The sequence below is a fragment of the Mobula hypostoma genome, chromosome 22 (genome assembly GCF_963921235.1).
Source record: "Mobula hypostoma chromosome 22, sMobHyp1.1, whole genome shotgun sequence".
NCBI classification, from domain to species: Eukaryota; Metazoa; Chordata; class Chondrichthyes; order Myliobatiformes; family Myliobatidae; genus Mobula; species Mobula hypostoma.
In genome coordinates this window covers 1751982-1771777 of record NC_086118.1, presented here as the reverse complement: position 1 = coordinate 1771777, position 19796 = coordinate 1751982, and the positions used below count along the sequence as shown (strand labels likewise).

The 19796-nt window shown below is 44.0% G+C and overlaps 1 protein-coding gene across 2 annotated transcripts in view; it reads left to right on the top strand.

Annotated features, from left to right (window-relative positions):
- tmem104 (transmembrane protein 104) overlaps positions 1–19796 on the top strand; it is a 214292-nt gene that overhangs the window by 185559 nt on the left and 8937 nt on the right. For both annotated transcript variants that reach the window (XM_063030861.1, XM_063030862.1), the window contains exon 9: positions 12240–12333. In XM_063030861.1, coding sequence (XP_062886931.1) covers positions 12240–12333 — 94 coding nt within the window. The remainder of the gene's footprint in view (positions 1–12239; positions 12334–19796) is intronic.

Here is a 19796-nt window from a genome sequence, read left to right as displayed (position 1 = left end):
GCACAGAGTCCGGCCCTGTAGCTCAGAAGGGTAGGGAAAGGAGGAGGAGGGCAGTTGTGATAGGAGACTCGATAGTAAGGGGGTCAGATAGGCGATTCTGCGGACGCAGTCCAGAGATCCGGATGGTAGTTTGCCTCCCTGGTGCCAGGGTCCGGGATATTTCTGATCGTGTTCAAGATATCCTGAAGTGGGAGGGTGAGGAGCCAGAGGTCGTGGTACATATAGCTACCAATGACATAGGTAGGAAAAGGGAAGAGGTCCTCAAAGGAGAATATAAGGAGCTAGGAAGGGAGTTGAGAAAAAGGACCGCAAAGGTAGTAATCTCGGGATTACTGCCTGTGCCACGCGACAGTGAGAGTAGGAATGCGATGAGGTGGAGGATAAATGTGTGGCTGAGGGATTGGAGCAGGAGGCAGGGATTCAAGTTTTTGGATCATTGGGACTTCTTTTGGCGCAGGCGTGACCTGTACAAAAAGGACGGGTTACACTTGAATCCTGGGGGGACCAATATCCTGGCAGGGAGATTAGCGAGGGCTACTGAGGTGACTTTAAACTAGAATGGTTGGGGGGTGGGAATCAAATTAAAGAGGCTAGGCGAGAGGAGGTTAGTTCACAACAGGGGGATGGGAAGCAGTGCAGAGAGACAGAGGGGTGTAAAGTGAGGGTAGAAGCAAAAAGTAGTAAGGAGAAAAGTAAAAGTGGCGGGCCGACAAATCCAGGGCAAGCATCAAAAAGGGCCACTTATCAACATAATTGTATAAGGGCTAAGAGAGTTGTAAAAGAGCGCCTGAAGGCTTTGTGTGTCAACACAGAGACATGGCTCCAGGGTGACCAAGGATGGGAGCTCAACGTTCAGGGATATTCAATATTCAGGAGGGATAGACATGAAGGAAGGGGAGGTGGGGTGGCGTTGCCGGTTAAAGATGAGATTAACGCAATAGAAAGGAAGGACATAAGCCGGGAAGATGTGGAATCAATATGGGTAGAGCTGCGTAACACTAAGGGGCAGAAAACGCTGGTGGGAGTTGTGTACAGGCCACCTAACAGTAGTAGTGAGGTTGGAGATGGTATTAAACAGGAAATTAGAAATGTGTGCAATAAAGGAACAGCAGTTATAATGGGTGACTTCAACCTACATGTAGATTGGGTGAACCAAATTGGTAAAGGTGCTGAGGAAGAGGATTTCTTGGAATGTATGCGGGATGGTTTTTTGAACCAACATGTCGAGGAACCAACTAGAGAGCAGGCTATTCTAGACTGGGTTTTGAGCAATGAGGAAGGGTTAATTAGCAATCTTGTCGTGAGAAGCCCCTTGGGTAAGAGTGACCATAATATGGTGGAATTCTTCATTAAGATGGAGAGTGACATAGTTAATTCAGAAACAAAGGTTCTGAATTTAAAGAGGGGTAACTTTGAAGGCATGAGACGTGAATTAGCTAAGATAGACTGGCAAATGACACTTAAAGGATTGACGGTGGATATGCAATGGCAAGCATTTAAGGATTGCATGGATGAACTACAACAATTGTTCATCCCAGTTTGGCAAAAGAATAAATCAAGGAAGGTAGTGCACCCGTGGCTGACAAGAGAAATTAGGGATAGTATCAATTCCAAAGAAGAAGCGTACATATTAGCCAATAAAAGTGGCTCACCTGAGGACTGGGAGAAATTCAGAGTTCAGCAGAGGAGGGTAAAGGGCTTAATTAGGAAGGGGAAAAAAATTATGAGAGAAAACTGGCAGGGAACATAAAAACTGACTGTAAAAGCTTTTATAAATATGTAAAAAGGAAAAGACTGGTAAAGGCAAATGTAGGTCCCCTACAGACAGAAACAGGTGAATTGATTATGGGGAGCAAGGACATGGCAGACCAATTGAATAATTACTTTGGTTCTGTCTTCACTAAGGAGGACATAAATAATCTTCCAGAAATAGTAAGGGACAGAGGGTCCAGTGGGATGGAGGAACTGAGCGAAATACATGTTAGTAGGGAAGTGGTGTTAGGTAAATTAAAGGGATTGAAGGCAGATAAATCCCCAGGGCCAGATGGTCTGCATCCCAGAGTGCTCAAGGAAGTAGCCCAAGAAATAGTGGATGCATTTGTGATAATTTTTCAAAACTCCTTAGATTCTGGACTAGTTCCTGAGGATTGGAGGGTGGCTAATGTAACCCCACTTTTTAAAAAAGAAGGGAGAGAGAAACCGGGGAATTATAGACCGGTTAGCCTAACGTCGGTGGTGGGGAAACTGCTGGAGTCAGTTATCAAAGGTGTGATAACAGCACAGTTGGAAAGCGGTGAAATCATCAGACAAAGTCAGCATGGATTTGTGAAAGGAAAATCATGTCTGACGAATCTCATAGAATTTTTTGAGGATGTAACTAGTAGAGTGGATAGGGGAGAACCAGTGGATGTGGTATATTTGGATTTTCAAAAGGCTTTTGACAAGGTCCCACACAGGAGATTAGTGTGCAAACTTAAAGCACACGGTATTGGGGGTAAGATATTGATGTGGATAGAGAATTGGTTAGCAGACAGGAAGCAAAGAGTGGGAATTAAACGGGACCTTTTCAGAATGGCAGGCAGTGACTAGTGGGGTACCGCAAGGCTCAGTGCTGGAACCCCAGTTGTTTACAATATATATTAATGACTTGGATGAGGGAATTAAATGCAGCATCTCCAAGTTTGCGGATGACACGAAGCTGGGTGGCAGTGTTAGCAGTGAGGAGTATGCTAAGAGTATGCAGGGTGACTTGGATAGGTTGGGTGAGTGGGCAAATTCATGGCAGATGCAATTTAATGTGGATAAATGTGAAGTTATCCACTTTGGTGGCAAGAACAGGAAAACAGATTATTATCTGAATGGTGGCCGATTAGGAAAAGGGGAGGTGCAACGAGACCTGGGTGTCATTATACACCAGTCATTGAAAGTGGGCATGCAGGTACAGCAGGCGGCGAAAAAGGCGAATGGTATGCTGGCATTTATAGCGAGAGGATTCGAGTACAGGAGCAGGGAGGTACTACTGCAGTTGTACAAGGCCTTGGTGAGACCACACCTGGAGTATTGTGTGCAGTTTTGGTCCCCTAATCTGAGGAAAGACATCCTTGCCATAGAGGGAGTACAAAGAAGGTTCACCAGATTGATTCCTGGGATGGCAGAACTTTCATATGAAGAAAGACTGGATGAACTGGGATTGTACTCGTTGGAATTTAGAAGATTGAGGGGGGATCTGATTGAAACGTATAAAATCCTAAAGGGATTGGACAGGCTAGATGCAGGAAGATTGTTCCCGATGTTGGGGAAGTCCAGAACGAGGGGTCACGGTTTGAGGATAAAGGGCAAGCCTTTTAGGACCGAGATTAGGAAAAAACTTCTTCACACAGAGAGTGGTGAATCTGTGGAATTCTCTGCCGCAGGAAACAGTTGAGGCCAGTTCATTGGCTATATTTAAGAGGGAGTTAGATATGGCCCTTGTGGCTACGGGGATCAGAGGGTATGGAGGGAAGGCTGGTGCAGGGTTCTGAGTTGGATGATCAGCCATGATCATAATAAATGGCGGTGCAGTCTCGAAGGGCCGAATGGCCTACTCCACCTATTTTCTATGTTTCTATGTTTAAGGGTCTCACCATGAGCGTGCAGTGACTCTCCAACATCCCCAACATTAACGTCCTCACGCCATATCACTTGCAGTGTCACGTGCATGCTAATCCTTTTCCTCGGTATCTTCAATGTACTACCCTCACTAGAAGTTGCAGGCAGTTTTTCAGACATTGTGGGTGAAAAAAATGTAATAAATTGACAAGGGAGCAAGAACATTTACACACGCAGGGGGTGGCAGAGCATGAACTAATACACGATTGGCTGTGTTTGGTTCAGAGTGATTGTCTGATTGAATGTTTACTGAAATGGCAGTTGCTCTTGAGAAGTTTTAAGTGTTGTTTAGAATGAATTTTTGTCGTTTTTAAAAATTTCAATAAAGAATTGAATCACCGTGTTGTAACAAATCAGCACTCTATGGGGTCTGACTGTACTCTGAATGTGGCTTCACCAACGTCTTATACAACTGCAAAGTAATGTCCCAACTTCCATACTTGATGCTCTGACCAATGAAGGCTGTTGTTCCAAAGCCACTTTACCATCTATCCACTGTGACACCACTTTCAGAGGACCATGTACTCCCATAGCCCTCTGTTCTACAACACTTCCCAGGGCCTAAGTGCAATACTTCAAAGTTCAAAGTAAGTTTATTATCAAAGTGTATATATATCATCATACACAAGCCTGAGGCTCATTTTCCTTGTGGGCATACTCAGTAAATCCAAGCAACATCATAGAATTAATGAAAGACCACACCCAACAGGACAAACAACCAATGTGCAAAAGACACCAAACTGTGCAAATATAAAAGAAAAAAGAAATAATAAATAAAAATATAAATGTAAATAAGCTAACAAGCAAGCAATCAATATCAAGAATGTGAGATGAAGAGACCTTGAAAGTGAGTCAGTAGTCTTGCACTTAACGTCAGCAAGACAAAAGAGCTGATTGTGGGCTTCAGGAAGGGTAAGACAAGGGAACACACACCAGTTCTTATAGAGGGATCAAAAGTGGAGAGAGTGAGCAGTTCCAAATTCCTGGGGGCCGGTATCTCTGAGGACCTAACATATTGTTGTAGCTATAAAAAAGGCAAGACGGAGGATATATTTCATTAGGAGTTTGAGGAGATTTGGTTTGTTAACTGAAACACTCAAAAACCTCTACAAATGTACCATAGAGAACATTCTAACTAACTACATTGCCATCTGGTATGGGGGGTGGGGTGCTTCTGAACAAGATTGAAATAAGTTGCGGGTACTTGTAAAATTAGTCAGCTCCATCGTGGGTACTAGCCTCCATACTATCCATGACTTCTTCAAGGGGCAGTGCCTTAGAAATGCGGCGTCCATCATCAAGGAACTCCACCACCCCAGGACCTGGCTTCTCCACACTGTTACCGTTGGAAGGAAGGTACAGAAGCTGGAAGGCACACACTCAGTGATTCAGGAACAGCTTCTTCCACTCTGCCGTCTGATTTGTAGATGGACATTGAACCCATGAACACTCCCACACTACTTATTTTAACCACATCTATACTTACATATAAATACTCCGTTTTTTCCTCTATATTCATTTATCATGTATTTCATTGTACTGCCGTAAAGTTAACAAATTTCATGAAATATACATGTGATATTAATCCTGATTCAGGTTGTAAGAGCAATTCTGTGCTGGGGTGAATGAGGCTTTCCTCACTGGTTCAAGAGCCTGATGGTTGAGGGGTAATAACTGTTCCTAAACCTGGTGGTTGGGTCCTGAGGCTCCTGATGGTAGCAGCGAGAAGAGAGCGTGGTCTGGGTGGTGGGGGTTCTAGATGATGGATGCTGCTTTCCTGCAACAGTGTTCTGCGTAGATGTGCACAACGGTGAGGAATGCTTTACGTGTGGTGGACTGACTGTATCCACTACTTTTTGTAGGATTTCCTGTTCAAGGGCATTGTTGTTTCCAAACTTAGCACTTATCAAAATCAAAAAGGCAGGAGGAGAGAGTGCAGCACACTGCACGTGCGCAGCCCTCCGGTGAAAATGATATCATATCCGTTAAACAGGGGCCGTGGACAATTCTGATTTGATGGAGACAGACGTGAAAGCACAGAGGAACATCTGGAGAAATTTCTGAAATGCCCGTTCGCTGCTGTCGTTACTGCGCTATCGAGAATCTTCCAGAGGGAAGGCCTCAAAATCCCCGGCTTTGCCTGCTGTTGGCAACTGAGATTGAGGTCGAGTTGCTCAGATAGAGATGGTGCTCGGTACTCAGTGTCGGAGAGCTGATCGGAGGCTCAAAGTTTTTGGACGACTCGGAGTCGGACTGTGGTCGGGCATGGCAGGGAGAGTTTTTCTTCCTTCTCCCGTCTGCGTGAGATGTGGGACATTTCAGAGGCTTTGAACTTTTTACTGTGCTCATGGACTCTTCTTCATCGAGTGATGGTATTGTTGCACTGTTGTAACTATATGTTATAATTATGTGGTTTTGTTAGTTTTTTCAGTCTTGGTCTGTCCTGTGTTTTGTGATATCACACCGGAGGAAATATTGTATCATTTCTCAATGCATACATTACTAAATGACAATAAAAGAGGACTGCGTCTTCATAATCTAATCTAATCTAAACTCAGTTTTCCATTCCTCAACCTACTTACCCAGCTAATCAAGATTCCTCTATAAATACTGGTAACCTTCTTCCATGTCATTGACACCACTTATAATAGTGCTATCTGCTTAACCATTCTCATTCAAATCATTGATGGAGATGACAAATTGCAATGGGCCCAGCACTGACCACTGGGCACACCACTGGTCACAGGCCTGCAGTTCAAGGAACAACCTTCTTAACATCACCCTCTGCTTCTTACCATCAGTCCAATTGTGGATTCAATTAGCCAATTTTCCCTGGATACCACGTGATCTAACTTTCCGTAGTAACCTAACATGCTGAACCATATCAAGGGCCTTACTGATATCTATATAGATCACATCTACTGCCCTACCTTCACTGACCTTCTTGGCAGGGTTTAGACCTGAAATGTCAACAATCCCTCCTCTCCTCTCCTCTGCCTCCCCCCAGCCCGCCCAGGAGGATGCTGGATGCTGCTTGTCGTTCTAAATTCCCCCAGCAGTTTGTTGGGGTTTTTTTTCGAAAGGTGGTGGCAGCTCTCTCTGGAGTGAGCTTGTGGGTTTAGTTTTCAAGGGAGATGGGTGCCACTATTGGCAATGGCCTCGGTAACCAGGACTGTACAGTACTGTGGGAGGATGTTCCGTGCTTCAATAACAGCCTTTTGCACTGAATGGAAGAGCCAAGAGACTGTATATTTTTTATATTCATTTACGGGATGTGGGCATCGCCACCCAAGTCAGCATTTACTGCCCATCCCTAGTTGTCCTCGAGAAGGTGAAGATGAGCTACCTTCTTGAACTGCTGCAGTTCCTGAGGTGTAGGTACACCCACAGTGCTGTTAGGGAGGGAATTCCATGATTTTGACCCAGTGACAATGAAGGAATGGCGATATGTTTCCATGTCAGGGTGGTGAGTGACGTGGAGGGGGATTTCCATGGGGTGGTGTTCCCAGGTATCTGCTGTTCTCGTTCTTCTAGATGGTAGTGGTTGTGGGTCTGGAAGGTGCTGCCTTAGGAACTGTGGTGCGTTGCTGCAGTGCATCTGTAGTAGACAGTACACACTGCTGCAACTGTTCATCGATGGTGGAGGGACTGGATGCTTGTGGAAGGGGTACCAATCAAGTGGGCTGCCTTGTACTGGGTGATGTTGAGCTTCTTGAGTGTTGATGGAGCTGCATTCATCCAGGCGAGTGGCGAGTATTCCATTACACTCCTGATCTGAGCCTTGTAGATGGTGGACAGGCTTTGGGGAGTCAGGAGGTGAATTACATGCCGCAGGATTCCTAGCCTTTGACCTGCTCTGGTAGCCATGGTGTTTAAGTGGCTAGACCAGTTCAGTATCCTGTCAATGGTAACCCCCAGGATGTTGATAGTAGGGGATTCAATGATGGTGATGCCACTGAATGTGAAGGGACGATGGTTAGAGCCTCTCTTGCTGGAGATGGTCATTGCCTGGCACTTGCATGGCTCGAATGTTACCTGCTGCTTGCCAGCCCAAGCCTGGATATTGTCCAGGTCCTGCTGCATCTGGGTACGAACTGCTTCACTATCTGAGGAGTCACAAATGGTGCAGAACATTGTGTAATCATCTGCAAACATCCCTACTTCTGACCTTATGACAGAAGGGCCACTGATGAAGCATCTGAAGATGGTTGGTCCTAGGACACTTCCCTGAGGAACTCCTGCAGTGATGTCCTGAGGATGAGATGATTGACCTCCAACCACCACAACCATCTTCCTTTGTGTCAGGTGTGATTCCAACCAGCAGAGGGTTTTCCCTGTAATTCCCATTGACTCCATTTCCGCTAAGGTACCTTGATGCCATACTCAGTCAAATGCTGCCTTGATGTCGAAGGCTATGACTCTCACCTCACCTCTGGTATTTAGCTCTTTGGTCCATGTTTGGACGAAGGAGGTGATGAGGTCAGGAGCGGAGTGGCCTTGACGGAACCCAAACTGGACATCCGTATGCAGGTTATTGCCAAGTCTGTGCTACGTGATAACACTGTTGGTGACCCCTTCCATTGCTTTGCTGATGATTGAGAGTAGGCTGATAGGCCAGTAATTGGCTGGGTTGGACTTGTCCTGTTTCTTGTGTACAGGACGTACCTGGGCAATTTTCCACATTGCCAGGTAGATGCTGGTGTTGTAGCTGGAACTGGAACAGCTTGGCTAGTAGCGCTGCAAGTTTTGGAGCACAAATCTTCAGGACTATTGCCGGGATTTTGTCTGGGCCCATAGCCTTTGCAGTATCCAGTACTTTCAGCTGCTTCGTGATATCATGTGGAGTGAATTGGATTGGCTGCATACTGACATCTGGGATGCTGGGGACTTCTGGAGGGGTCTCTCCCTTCAGAACACCAAGGTTCAGCAATTATTCTGAAGGAGACTGAAGTCAGTTTTCCATTCAATTGAGCTACTTTATTTAAATAAACAGCAGTTTCGTGTGATGTGTGGTGGCCCAGGCATTGCCTGTGTTGCTTTGTTCCCCGTGGGAACTCACACTGTCTTCTAGGTGATACGGTGCCAGGTAAGAGAGCATCCCCTCTGTTGCCCACTGCATCGTTTAAAAATGACAACTTGGCCCTCAGTTGCATTGAAAGGTGCTTTCTTCCTGGGCATTCCCACTCTGGAGTCGCATAAGAGCAGTGTAGGAGTTGCTGCTGATAAATGATTGAAGGTCCATCTGTATCCTTCTGCTGTCCTTGCAACTGAGTAATGGAGTTGTTGACTAATTACAATGAATTGATCGATTTGTCTGCAGCAAACCCAATCACAATGTAAGGAACGGTCCAGTGTAGAGAAGGTGCATTTGCCACAACGGATTTCTTGCTCCACTCATCTCAAAATATTTTCTAACAAGAATTTGTATAATGTTCACTAGATTAAATCCATCCTGAGGGAGCCTGTTTTTATTACAGGTTCAGCACTTGCATTGTGAATGTAGATTACATCTCCTTTCTCAAACCCTCTTGGACGATTGGAAGTTTCTGCCATCACCAAAGCCTTGACCTTCAGTGTCGTTTGGGGAGAATACCGAATGATTAGAGAAAAATAACAGCTATTCAATCTTTATCGAATGAGTTAATAATATATTAGTAATGTGTACTGTGTTAAGTTTCTGCTATTTTTTCACTTTGTTAAGTAAATTAATTCTGCAATTAATGCTGAAAAATTGAGGATGAGTTTGTGCTTCATTCACGTGATCACCAAGAGTATGCCCTAACTACAATCTCATCGCCTCTGCTTTGTCCTGTACAGTTTTTGGTTATCTACGGATTTTATTCCGTAACTTCTAGTTAGATCCATGATTCTCCCTATAAAACCTGCCGAGCTTGGCCTGTTTCCTAGCTCCTCAAGCCCTGTTCCCTCCTCGTCCCTTTGCTTGCTGTCTTGCATTTGTTCCCAGCCTGCACCAGTGTTATGCTTGTTTGCAAATCCCTATGACTGTGCCCTTTTTTCCTCACCCCTGAGACCTCCGCTTCAAATCTAATCCCTACTCTGTGATTTGGAGTCACATTTTGTATTTGCAGTTGTGACATGAAGCACCTTCAAGAGTAATTCTGAGAGTTCACTGTATGACTGGCAAATAGTTATTCGCTTCTTCTGAGATTAGTTCAGTGAATTATTTTTAATATGCCTGCTTCGAGTAGCTGAACAGGACCACTTTCAAGTACTCATCAGAGGATCTGAATGTCACAGACAACCATGGTATCCCCACAAAATCATTCAGAGTCTTCCCCAACCAGAAGCCGCGGGTGAACCAAGACTTCTGCAGTCTGCTGAGGGCTAGATTGATGGCATGTAGGTGTGGTGACCAAGGAAAGTACAAGTGGTCCAGATGTGACCTCCGGTAAGCCACCTCACATGTAAGGAGGCAATTCCAGTCTCACCTTGAATCACAGAAAGATGCTCAACAGCTGCGGCAGAGTTTGAATGCTATCACTTCCTACCAAGTAAAACCAAGCGATGCGCAGTATGTGACAATGAGGTTTCACTTTCAGATGAGCTCAATGTCTTTTATGCTCTTTTTGACTGACAGAAAATGGAGGCACCTTCATGAACTCTCGCAGCCCCAAATGACCATGTGATTTTAATCTCTGAGGCCAACATAAGAGAATCCTTCAGGTTGGTGACCCCATGGAAAGCATCTAGCCCAGACCAAGCACTGAAGACCTGTGCTAATCAACTGGCTAGAGTATTTGCTGACATCTTTAACTTCTCACTTCCACAGCCTACTTCAGGCAAGCTTCAATCAGACTGGTGCCCAAGAAGAACATGATATCCTGCCTCAATGAGCATTGTCCAGTACCATTTCCATCCACTGTGATGAGATGCTTTGAGAGGTTGGTCATGAAACACATCAACTCCTGCCTGAGGAGTGACTTGGATCCACTCCAATTTGCCTATGATTACAACAGGTCAACAGCAGTAGCCATTTCATTTGCTTTCCATTCAGCTTTGGATCATCTGGACAGTGAAGATGCATACATTGACTACAGCTTTGCATTCAACGCTATGAACCCCTCAAAATTAATCAATATGCTCAAAGACCTCGGCCTCAATACCTCCTTGTGCAAAGGATCCTTGATTTTCTCACTTGCAGTCCTCAGTCAGTTCGGACTGGCAGCATCATCTCCTCCACAATCACCATCAGGACAGGTACACCTCAAGGCTGTGTGCTGAGCTCTCTGTTCTACTTACTTTATATTTATGACTGTGGCTTGGTACAGTTCCAGTGCCGTATTCAAGTTTGCTGACGACGCCACTGTCATTGTCCTAATCAAAGGTGCTGACGAATTGGCATATAGGAGGGAGATCGAAAACCTGGCTGAATGGTGCCACAACAGCATCTCACTCAATGTCATCACAACCAAAGCATCAATTGACTATAAGAGGAGAAAACTGGTGGTCCATGAGCCAGCCCTCTTCAGGAGATTGGACGTGGAGGGGTCAGTAATGTTAAATTCTTTGACGTTATCATTTCAGAGGATACGTCCTGGGACCAGCAAGTAAGTGTCATTACAAAGATAGCATGGCAGTACCTCTACTTCCATAGAAATTTGTGCAGGTTTGGGATGTCATCTAAAACTTGACAAACTTCTGTAGATGCACGTTGTCCTGACTGGTTGCATCATGGCCTGGTATGAAAACACTAATGCCCAGGATCAGAAGTGCCTACAAAAAGTAGTGGATACAGCCTAGTCCATCACAGGAAAAGCCCTTCCTACCATTGAGCACATCGATATAGAGCACTACCAGATGAAAACAGCATCCGTCCAGGTTATGCTCTCTGCCTGCTGCTGTCATTGGGAAGGAGGTCCCACACCACCAGGTTCAGGAACAGTTTTTACCCTTCACCATCAGACTCCTGAAAGACCGTGGGTAACTTCAGTCACCTCAATGTCAAACTGACTCCATAAACTATTATAGATTGACCTTTAAGGACTCTGCAAATCACTTTGTCAGTATTATTATTTGTTTGTATTTGCACAGTTTGTCTTTTGCACATTGGTAATTTCTCCATCTTTATCTGAGGATTCCATTGTATTTTTGTATCTGCTGTGAATGCTTGCAAGGAAATGAACCTCAGGGTTGTATAGGGTGACATATATGTACTTTAATAAATATACTTTTAACTTTGAACTACATGTTATATATTTTACATTATATATATTTAAAGCTGGAAAATCAGGCAGTAATCTTAGGGTTTTCTAGATGTAACTTACGTAGCTCTCAACTAAAGCAATCAGAAGTTTTTTTTCCTAATTGTCACCTTAGCCATGCTGTAAAACTTCCTCAGGAATGTGAACTTTTGATAACAGTAGTAAAAGAGGAGTCAAAACTACCCAGGTTGTAAACAGCACCTGTTCCATGCACCATGTGGACAGTCATCACCTAACAAGTTACATTAAAATCTGAATAATTGCCCTATTTTTCTGCAGCATTATGCGTCATTTTGTAATGGAACCACGTTATAGATTTTGACCTTGTTCTGTTCATCTTAATAGCTGTCACTTTCCATTGTTATGCAGACAGCGTTTTCATTGCTTCTTGGGCCATTCACCTTCTTCAATGTGCAGAAGACCAAATATCTCCAGATTATCACCTCCCTGATGAGATGGATAGGTAAGAATTTTATTTTGCAAAATGAACTCACTTTCTGCAAAAGAGACGGTTGATTTGATCCATTGCACAGTAAGTACATTGCCAGAACTGAGGTTTCAAGAATGCACGTGACTGTGTGTTCCTTCTATAAGAGCAGCTTTTTAAGTTAAAGGCTAACTTTTGCACACAATCACAGATTGGCTGTTGGGGATGGGTCATTTGATTGTAGTGAGCTATAGGTACTGCCACTTCAATCTGGCATCTGAGTAATGCACAGTACATTTGATAATTTATCTCCTAATATCATGCTGTGCAACAGGCATTTCCATTTAAAATGAATTATCAACAAACTCTATTCTTTTGAATCTTGGAATTTCAAATTTTCTTTCACATAAAGCATTGGGTTCATAACCATTTCTTTCACATAAAGCATTGGTTCATAACCATATTGACAGTCACTTTGTCTTTATCACCTCCCTTAATTACTTCATCAAAAATATCAAACTAATTCAGCAAATCATTTAATCTACATTTGCTGGATTTACTTTTTTCCCAGATGATGGGGCCAAATCAAGATGACTGATAGTTGCCATTTGTGGCTCAGTTTATCTTGGACCTCTGCTTTTGGCTACGTACCTTACAAGTCTCAAACAAGCTGGGCAACAGGCTGGCTGTCCTAGATCCACCAGTGGTCTCACTGTGGGATACTGAGTCTCTAAAAGGAGGAGCCAAGTACTCTCTGAAGCCAGGTCTGGCTACTTTCATCATCTCAATCATTTGCTGGTAACTTAAGGTGTTTTGATTACATAATTTTTTTTATTTTTCACCATTTTTATGACTTCGTTTATTTATATAATCACATGAGTTAACTGATTTTTATCAGAGGCATTACAGAAGGCTGTCATGGTACTCTGAGGCAGGTGCTCCATACCGTTGATCCTTGTGTACGCTCTCCTCCGCAAACTGAATTCTGCATTCTCTGTCCATATCTCTGCCAACTTAATCTTAGCTCTCTTCCTTACCTGCCCCTCACCAAAAACACCTTGCCACAATATACGCACATAAAAGTTGCTGGTGAACGCAGCAGGCCAGGCAGCATCTCTAGGAAGAGGTACAGTCGACGTTTCAGGCCGAGACCCTTCATCAGGTCCTGACGAAGGGTCTCGGCCTGAAACGTCAACTGCATCTCTTCCTAGAGATGCTGCCTGGCCTGCTGCGTTCACCAGCAACTTTTATGTGTGTTGCTTGAATTTCCAGCATCTGCAGAATTCCTGTTGTTTGCCGCAATATAACCTGTTTAGATTTTTTTGACCCCAGTGACCCAGAAATCAAAATCCCTCCATGCCTGTGTCTTTTCACCAAATCTCAGTACCATTTTGTTTCCATTATCATGGACTTGCTGCATCAGCAGAGAATTATTTTTCGTTTCTGCAGCTTTTTAATGCTTTCCTGGCTCCCTAAAATCAGCCTGAATGATCGCTGTCCTTATCCTTTGTCAGTGATAGTTTGAGATCAAAGGGAAATGTTTATAACATTGTCAACAAAAAGCAGTAGCAAGAATTGGGAGCATTTCTGATTCACCTTGAGACCAAAGCACTGGTAAGCAAAGGGAGGTAGAATATGAGAGAAGGTCTATGTTCCCTTTTGTCAGAAGACAGAGGCAGTAAACAGAAAACCTCTGGAAATAGTAGAGAAATACAAGTCTAAAGTAAATAAGGAGCACAAAGAAATTAGTGCTGGAGAAATGAATGGGGCTGGAAGGTGACAACCCCTCAGGGTCTGAGGATCTGTTCCTTAGGGGTATAACAATGACTGCTGTGGAGATGGTCGTTGTACCGTCGCCATTTCCAAAATTCCAAGGATTCCAGCAAGGTTCCTGCAGACTAGAAGGTGGGAAGTGGTTAAGAAAGGAAATCATAAGTGTAGAGCAGCTAGCCTGATATCAGTCGTGGGGCAAATACTGTAATGTATTATTATGATAATAGGAGAGGCAGAATGCACGTTGATTAATGAAAGAAAAATGATGTTTGTAAATAAGGAATTTATTTTTGAGGTTATAACTAGCATAATGAAGCAAATTAATTACTGTGGCATATTTAGATTTTTAGGTCTTCAGAGAGGTGATATGAGAGATTATGAAACAATTTCCAAGTGGTTGGTATTAGGAATAATAAGTTAACTTTGACATTGGTTTGGGCACAAAAACAGTCAGAATTAACAGGTAATTTTTGGTCTTGGATTCTGCAGGGATCAACACTGGGGCTCTAGTTGCTAACAATCCATATGAATGATCTGGAACAAGGGCAATATATCCAAGCTTGCTGATAATTTGAAGCTAGCTGACAGTGTGGACTGCAAAAGGATACATACAGGGTGTGGGGGAGTGCCAACATATCAATGAATGGGCAAGCAAAAGGCAGATGAAATATAATATAATTTTGTTAGTAAGACAGAATAGTTGTTAAATGGTGAAAGTTTGAAAGGGGTTGGTGTTCAGTGGTAGCATCTGGGTGTCCTTGTACTCAAACCACAGGAAGTTAGATTGCTGGTGCAGGAAACAAGTGGGAAGGCAAAGGGTATGCTGATTTTCACTGAAAAAGGATGTGAGTTTAAGAATGGCAGCATCTAGCTCCAATTATTCAGGGTCCTGGTGAGATGGTGTCTGGAATACTGAGTACATACAGGTCCAGTCTTCCTGTCTAAGAAAAGATTTGCTCATGTTAGAGGGAGGACAGTGCCCGTTGACCATATTGATCCCTGGGATGTTAGGTTTGTCATACAAGGGGAGATGAAACAGACATTCTGAAGAATAACATGATTTTATTAAAATATGCAATATTGTTATGGAACTTGTCTGTGGATGCAAGGATGGCTTTCCATGTCTGTGTGCATAGAACCAGAACAGAGGCTCAAAGTTCGGGGCTGACCATCTAGAACGAATACGAGAAGAAATTTCATCCCTTGCGATTCGTGAATTTTTGGAATTATCTAGCCTGCAAAGCTTCTTGGAGACTGAGTTACTATATTTAAGAAAACAGTAAATATCTAGACACAAAAATGAATGATTATGGGGTTGATACCAGAAAACTGATGCTGGATTTGGCGATCACCTGTAACCTTTGAAAGGGAAAACACAACTACAGCTGTGAAGGTCCCTGCCGCACCTGATGACCCTGTGATCTCTGTCTCAGAGGCCGATGTTAGGCTGTCTTTAAAGAGAGTGAACCCTCACCAGGCGGAAGGTCCCGATGGGGTACCTGGTAAGACCCTGAAAACCTGTGCCAACCAACTGGCGGGAGTATTCAAAGACATTTTCAACCTCTCACTGCTATGGGCAGAAGTTCCCACTTGCTTCAAAAAGGCAACAATTATACCAGTGCCTAAGAAGAATAATGTGGACTGCCTTAATGACTATCACCCGGTAGCACTCACATCGACAGTGATGAAATGCTTTGAGAAGTTGGTCATGACTAGACTGAACTCCTGCCTCAGCAAGGACCTGGACCCACTGGAATTTGCCTGTCGTCACAATAGGTCAACGGCAGACGCATGGCTTTAGACCACCTGGACAACACAAACACCTATGTCAGGATGCTGTTCATCAACTATAGCTCAGTGTTTAATACCATTATTCCCACAATCCTGATTGAGAGGTTACAGAACCAGGGCCTCTGTACATCCCTCTGCAAAAGACCACAATCTGTGCGGATTGGTGATAACATATCCTCCTCTTTGCTGACGATCAACACTGGGGCACCTCAGGGGTGCGTGCTTAGCCCACTGCTCTACTCTCTGTATACACATGACTGTGTGGCTAGGCATAGCTCAAGCACCATCTATAAATCTGCTGACAATACAACCATTGTTGGTAGAATCTCAGCTGGTGACGAGAGGGCATAGAGGAGTGAGATATGCCAACTAGTGGAGTGGTGCCACAGCAACAACCTGGCACTCAAAGGGTGAGATGAAGGAGCACATACCAATCCTCATGGAGGGATCAGAAGTGGAGAGAGTGAACAGCTTCAAGTTCTTGGGTGTCAAGATCTCTGAGGATCTAACCTGGTCCCGACATATTGATGTAGATATAAAGAAGGCAAGACATTTGCTATTCTTTATTAAGAGTTTGAAGAGATTAGGCATGTCAATGAATACACTCAAAAACTTCTATAGATGTAGCATAGAGAGTATTCTGACAGGCTGCATCACTGTCTGGTTTAGGGGGGGCTCCTACACAGGGCCGAAAGAAGCTGCGGAGGGTTGTAAATCTAGTCAACTCCATCTTGGGTACTAGCCTACAAAGTACACAGGATATTTTCAGGGAGCGGTGTCTCAGAAAGGCAGTGTCCATTATTAAGGACCTCCAGCACCCAGGGCATGCCCTTTTCTCACTGTTACCATCAGGTAGGAGGCACACACTTAGCGATTCAGGAACAGTTTCTTCCCCTCTGCCATCCGATTCCTAAATGGACATTGAGTCTTTGGACACTACCTCAGTTTTTTTTTAAATATACAGTATTTCTGTTTTTGCACATTTTTAAAATCTATTCAATATACATAATTGATTGACTTATTTATTTATTATTACTATTATTTTTATTTTATTTATTTTTTTCTCTCTCTTCTATATTATGTAGTGTGTTGAACAGTTGCTGCTAAGTTAACAAACTCCACGTCACATGCCGGTGATAATAAACCTGATTCTGATCTCGTTGCATAATGGACCATTTTTTTTAGAGAAAAAGATAAAAACTGTCCATAGATTGTACCAATCACTGTTTGACACATTTGCAGTAAAATCGGGTTTGGAAAACACTCAAAAAGCTGGAGGATCTCAGCAGGCTAGGCACATCTGTGGGAAAGCAGTACACTTGACATTTCGGGCTGAGACCCTTCAGCAGGACTGGGGAAAGAAGCTGAGAAGTAGATTTAAAAGGTGAGGGGAGGGGAGAGAGAAACACAAGGTGATAGGTGAAACCAGGAGGGGGAGGGATGAGGTAAGGAGCTGGGAAGTTGATTGGTGAAAGAGATACAGGGCTGGAGAAGGAGGAATCTGATAGAAGAGGACAGAAAGCTATGGAAGAAACAAAAAGGGGGAGGAGCACCAGAGGGAGGTGATGGACAGGCAAGGAGATGAGAGGGGGAAAATGGGATGGGGAGTGGTGAAATGGGGGTGGAGGCGCGTTACCAGAAGTTCAAGAAATCGATGCTTGTGCCTTCAGGTTGGAGGCTATCCAGACAGGATATAAGGTGTTGTTCCTCCAACCTGAGGGTGGTCTCATCGTGACAGTAGAGGAGGCCATGGACTGACATGTCAGAATGGAAATGGGAAGTGGGATTAAAATGGGTGGCCACTGATCTCACTTTTTCTGGTGGACGGAGCATGGGTGCTTGGCGAAACAGTCTCCCAATCTACTTCGGGTCTCACTGATATACAGGAGGCCACACCAGGAGCACCAGACACAGTAAGTGCCCCAACAGACTCACAGGTGAAGTGTTGCCTCACCTGGAAGGACTGCTTGGGGCCCTGAATGTTAGTAAGGGAGGAGGTGTAGGGGCAGGTGTAGCACTTGTTCCGCTACAGTGGGGAGGGATGAATGGACAAGGGAGTCACATAGGAAGCAATCCCTGCGGAAAGCAGAAAGTGGGGGGAGGTGGAGGGAAAGATGTGCTTGACGTGGGATCCCTCTGGAGATGGCAAAAGTTGTGAAGAATTATGTCCTGGACGCAGAGGCTGGTGGGGTGGTAGGTGAGGACAAGAGGAACCCTATCCCTGGTAGGGTGGCGGATGGATGGGGTGAGAGCAGACGTGCATGAAATGGAAGAAATGCGGTTGAGGTGAGCGTTGATGGTGGAGGATGGGAAGCTCCTTTCTTTGAAGATGTAGGACATTTTCTATGTTCTGGAATGAAAAGCCTCATCCTGAGAGCAGATACGGCGAAAGCAGAGGAATTGAGAGTAGGGGGTGGCGTTTTTACAAGTAAGAGCAGGGTTGGAGGTATAGTCCAGGTAGCTGTGAGAGTCCATGGGTTTGTAATAGACATCAGTAGATAAGCTTTCTCCAGAGATGGAGACAAAGAGATTGAGAAAAGGGAGGAAGGTGTCAGAAATGGACCAGGTAAATTTGAGGGCAGGGTGGAAGTTGGAGGCAAAGTGGATGAAGTTCATGAATTCCGCATTGGAAAAACTTGTTGGGAAGAGAATAGAGGCAGAGGAGATGACACAAAAATGTTTACAAGGCAGCATTAGAACTGCCGACATATTACTGGGCTTGGTGTTGTCTATGTAGAGTTTGCATGTTCTCTGCTGTGACAGGGTGGATTTACTCCAGGTGCCATGGTCTCATCCCACATACTAGGTAGATAATTGGCCACTAGGTTGTCACTAGTGCAGGTGAATAGTAGCAGAGTTGGGTGAGGTCTCTTCCTTCAGTTAGTCCTGATGAAGGGTCTCGGCCTGAAACGTCGACTGCTCCTCTTCCTAGAGATGCTGCCTGGCCTGCTGCGTTCACCAGCAACTTTTATGTGTGTTGCTTGAATTTCCAGCATCTGCAGAATTCCTGTTGTTTGGGTGAGAGTTAATGGATTACAAGGAAATAATTCTGGAATGGGATTGATAGGGTTGCTGTGAGGATGGCGAACCCATGGCCCATGCAAAGATTCTGTTGGCACATGTCATGCAATGCTGCCCGTCAATAATAAATCCCCCTTCGTAATAAAAAGATGCATAATGATTATCTTTACTGCCAAATGAAGCAGCAAGTAATTTCTTTTTACAACCTGAGAACAGTGAAATGTTTTTGCAGTAAACACCAATAATTGTTGTTACTAATTCATTTATCAGCAATAATCTCTGCTCAAGTTACCATGGCATGTGAGATTTTTTTTTAGATTACAGCCAATTTGCACACATGGTCTCAAAAAGGTTCACCACCCTTGCTATCAACTCTGAGATAAATGGTCTTGTATGTCTTAAGAAATGCAAATATGAACAGTACCTTTGAATTGGACAGGGACTTTTCCATGTGACCTAATGTACTGTAGGTGCTGATAGAGTAGGTCATATTTCTACTGGTAGAATTTCTTTATCCAACCCTGATAGCAATATGAATCACACAATAGGAGGAACTGGCAATATAGTCTTAACACAAAGAATGCTGGAACGCATCAGGTTGGGCAGCAGCTATGAAGTCAGAAACAGTTAATGTTTCAGGGTGGAGACCTTGCATCCAAACTGGGAGAAGTTAGAAAGAGTGTAGATACTTTTGGAGTTTGTGTGCATTTAATGAAAAGTTAGTAAATATAAGGAGGAGGCACGTTGAGGGTTATACCAATATGAAAAATAATGGAAGGAGGTTCAGCTGCAGCATTTTCTGGAATTGATCTTGGATGGCCTAAATTATATGAGTATTATATTCCAAGCAATTTCCCTGCTTTCCACTCATATTATAGACTCCACTTCTCGTTCTCATTTCCCCACCACCTACT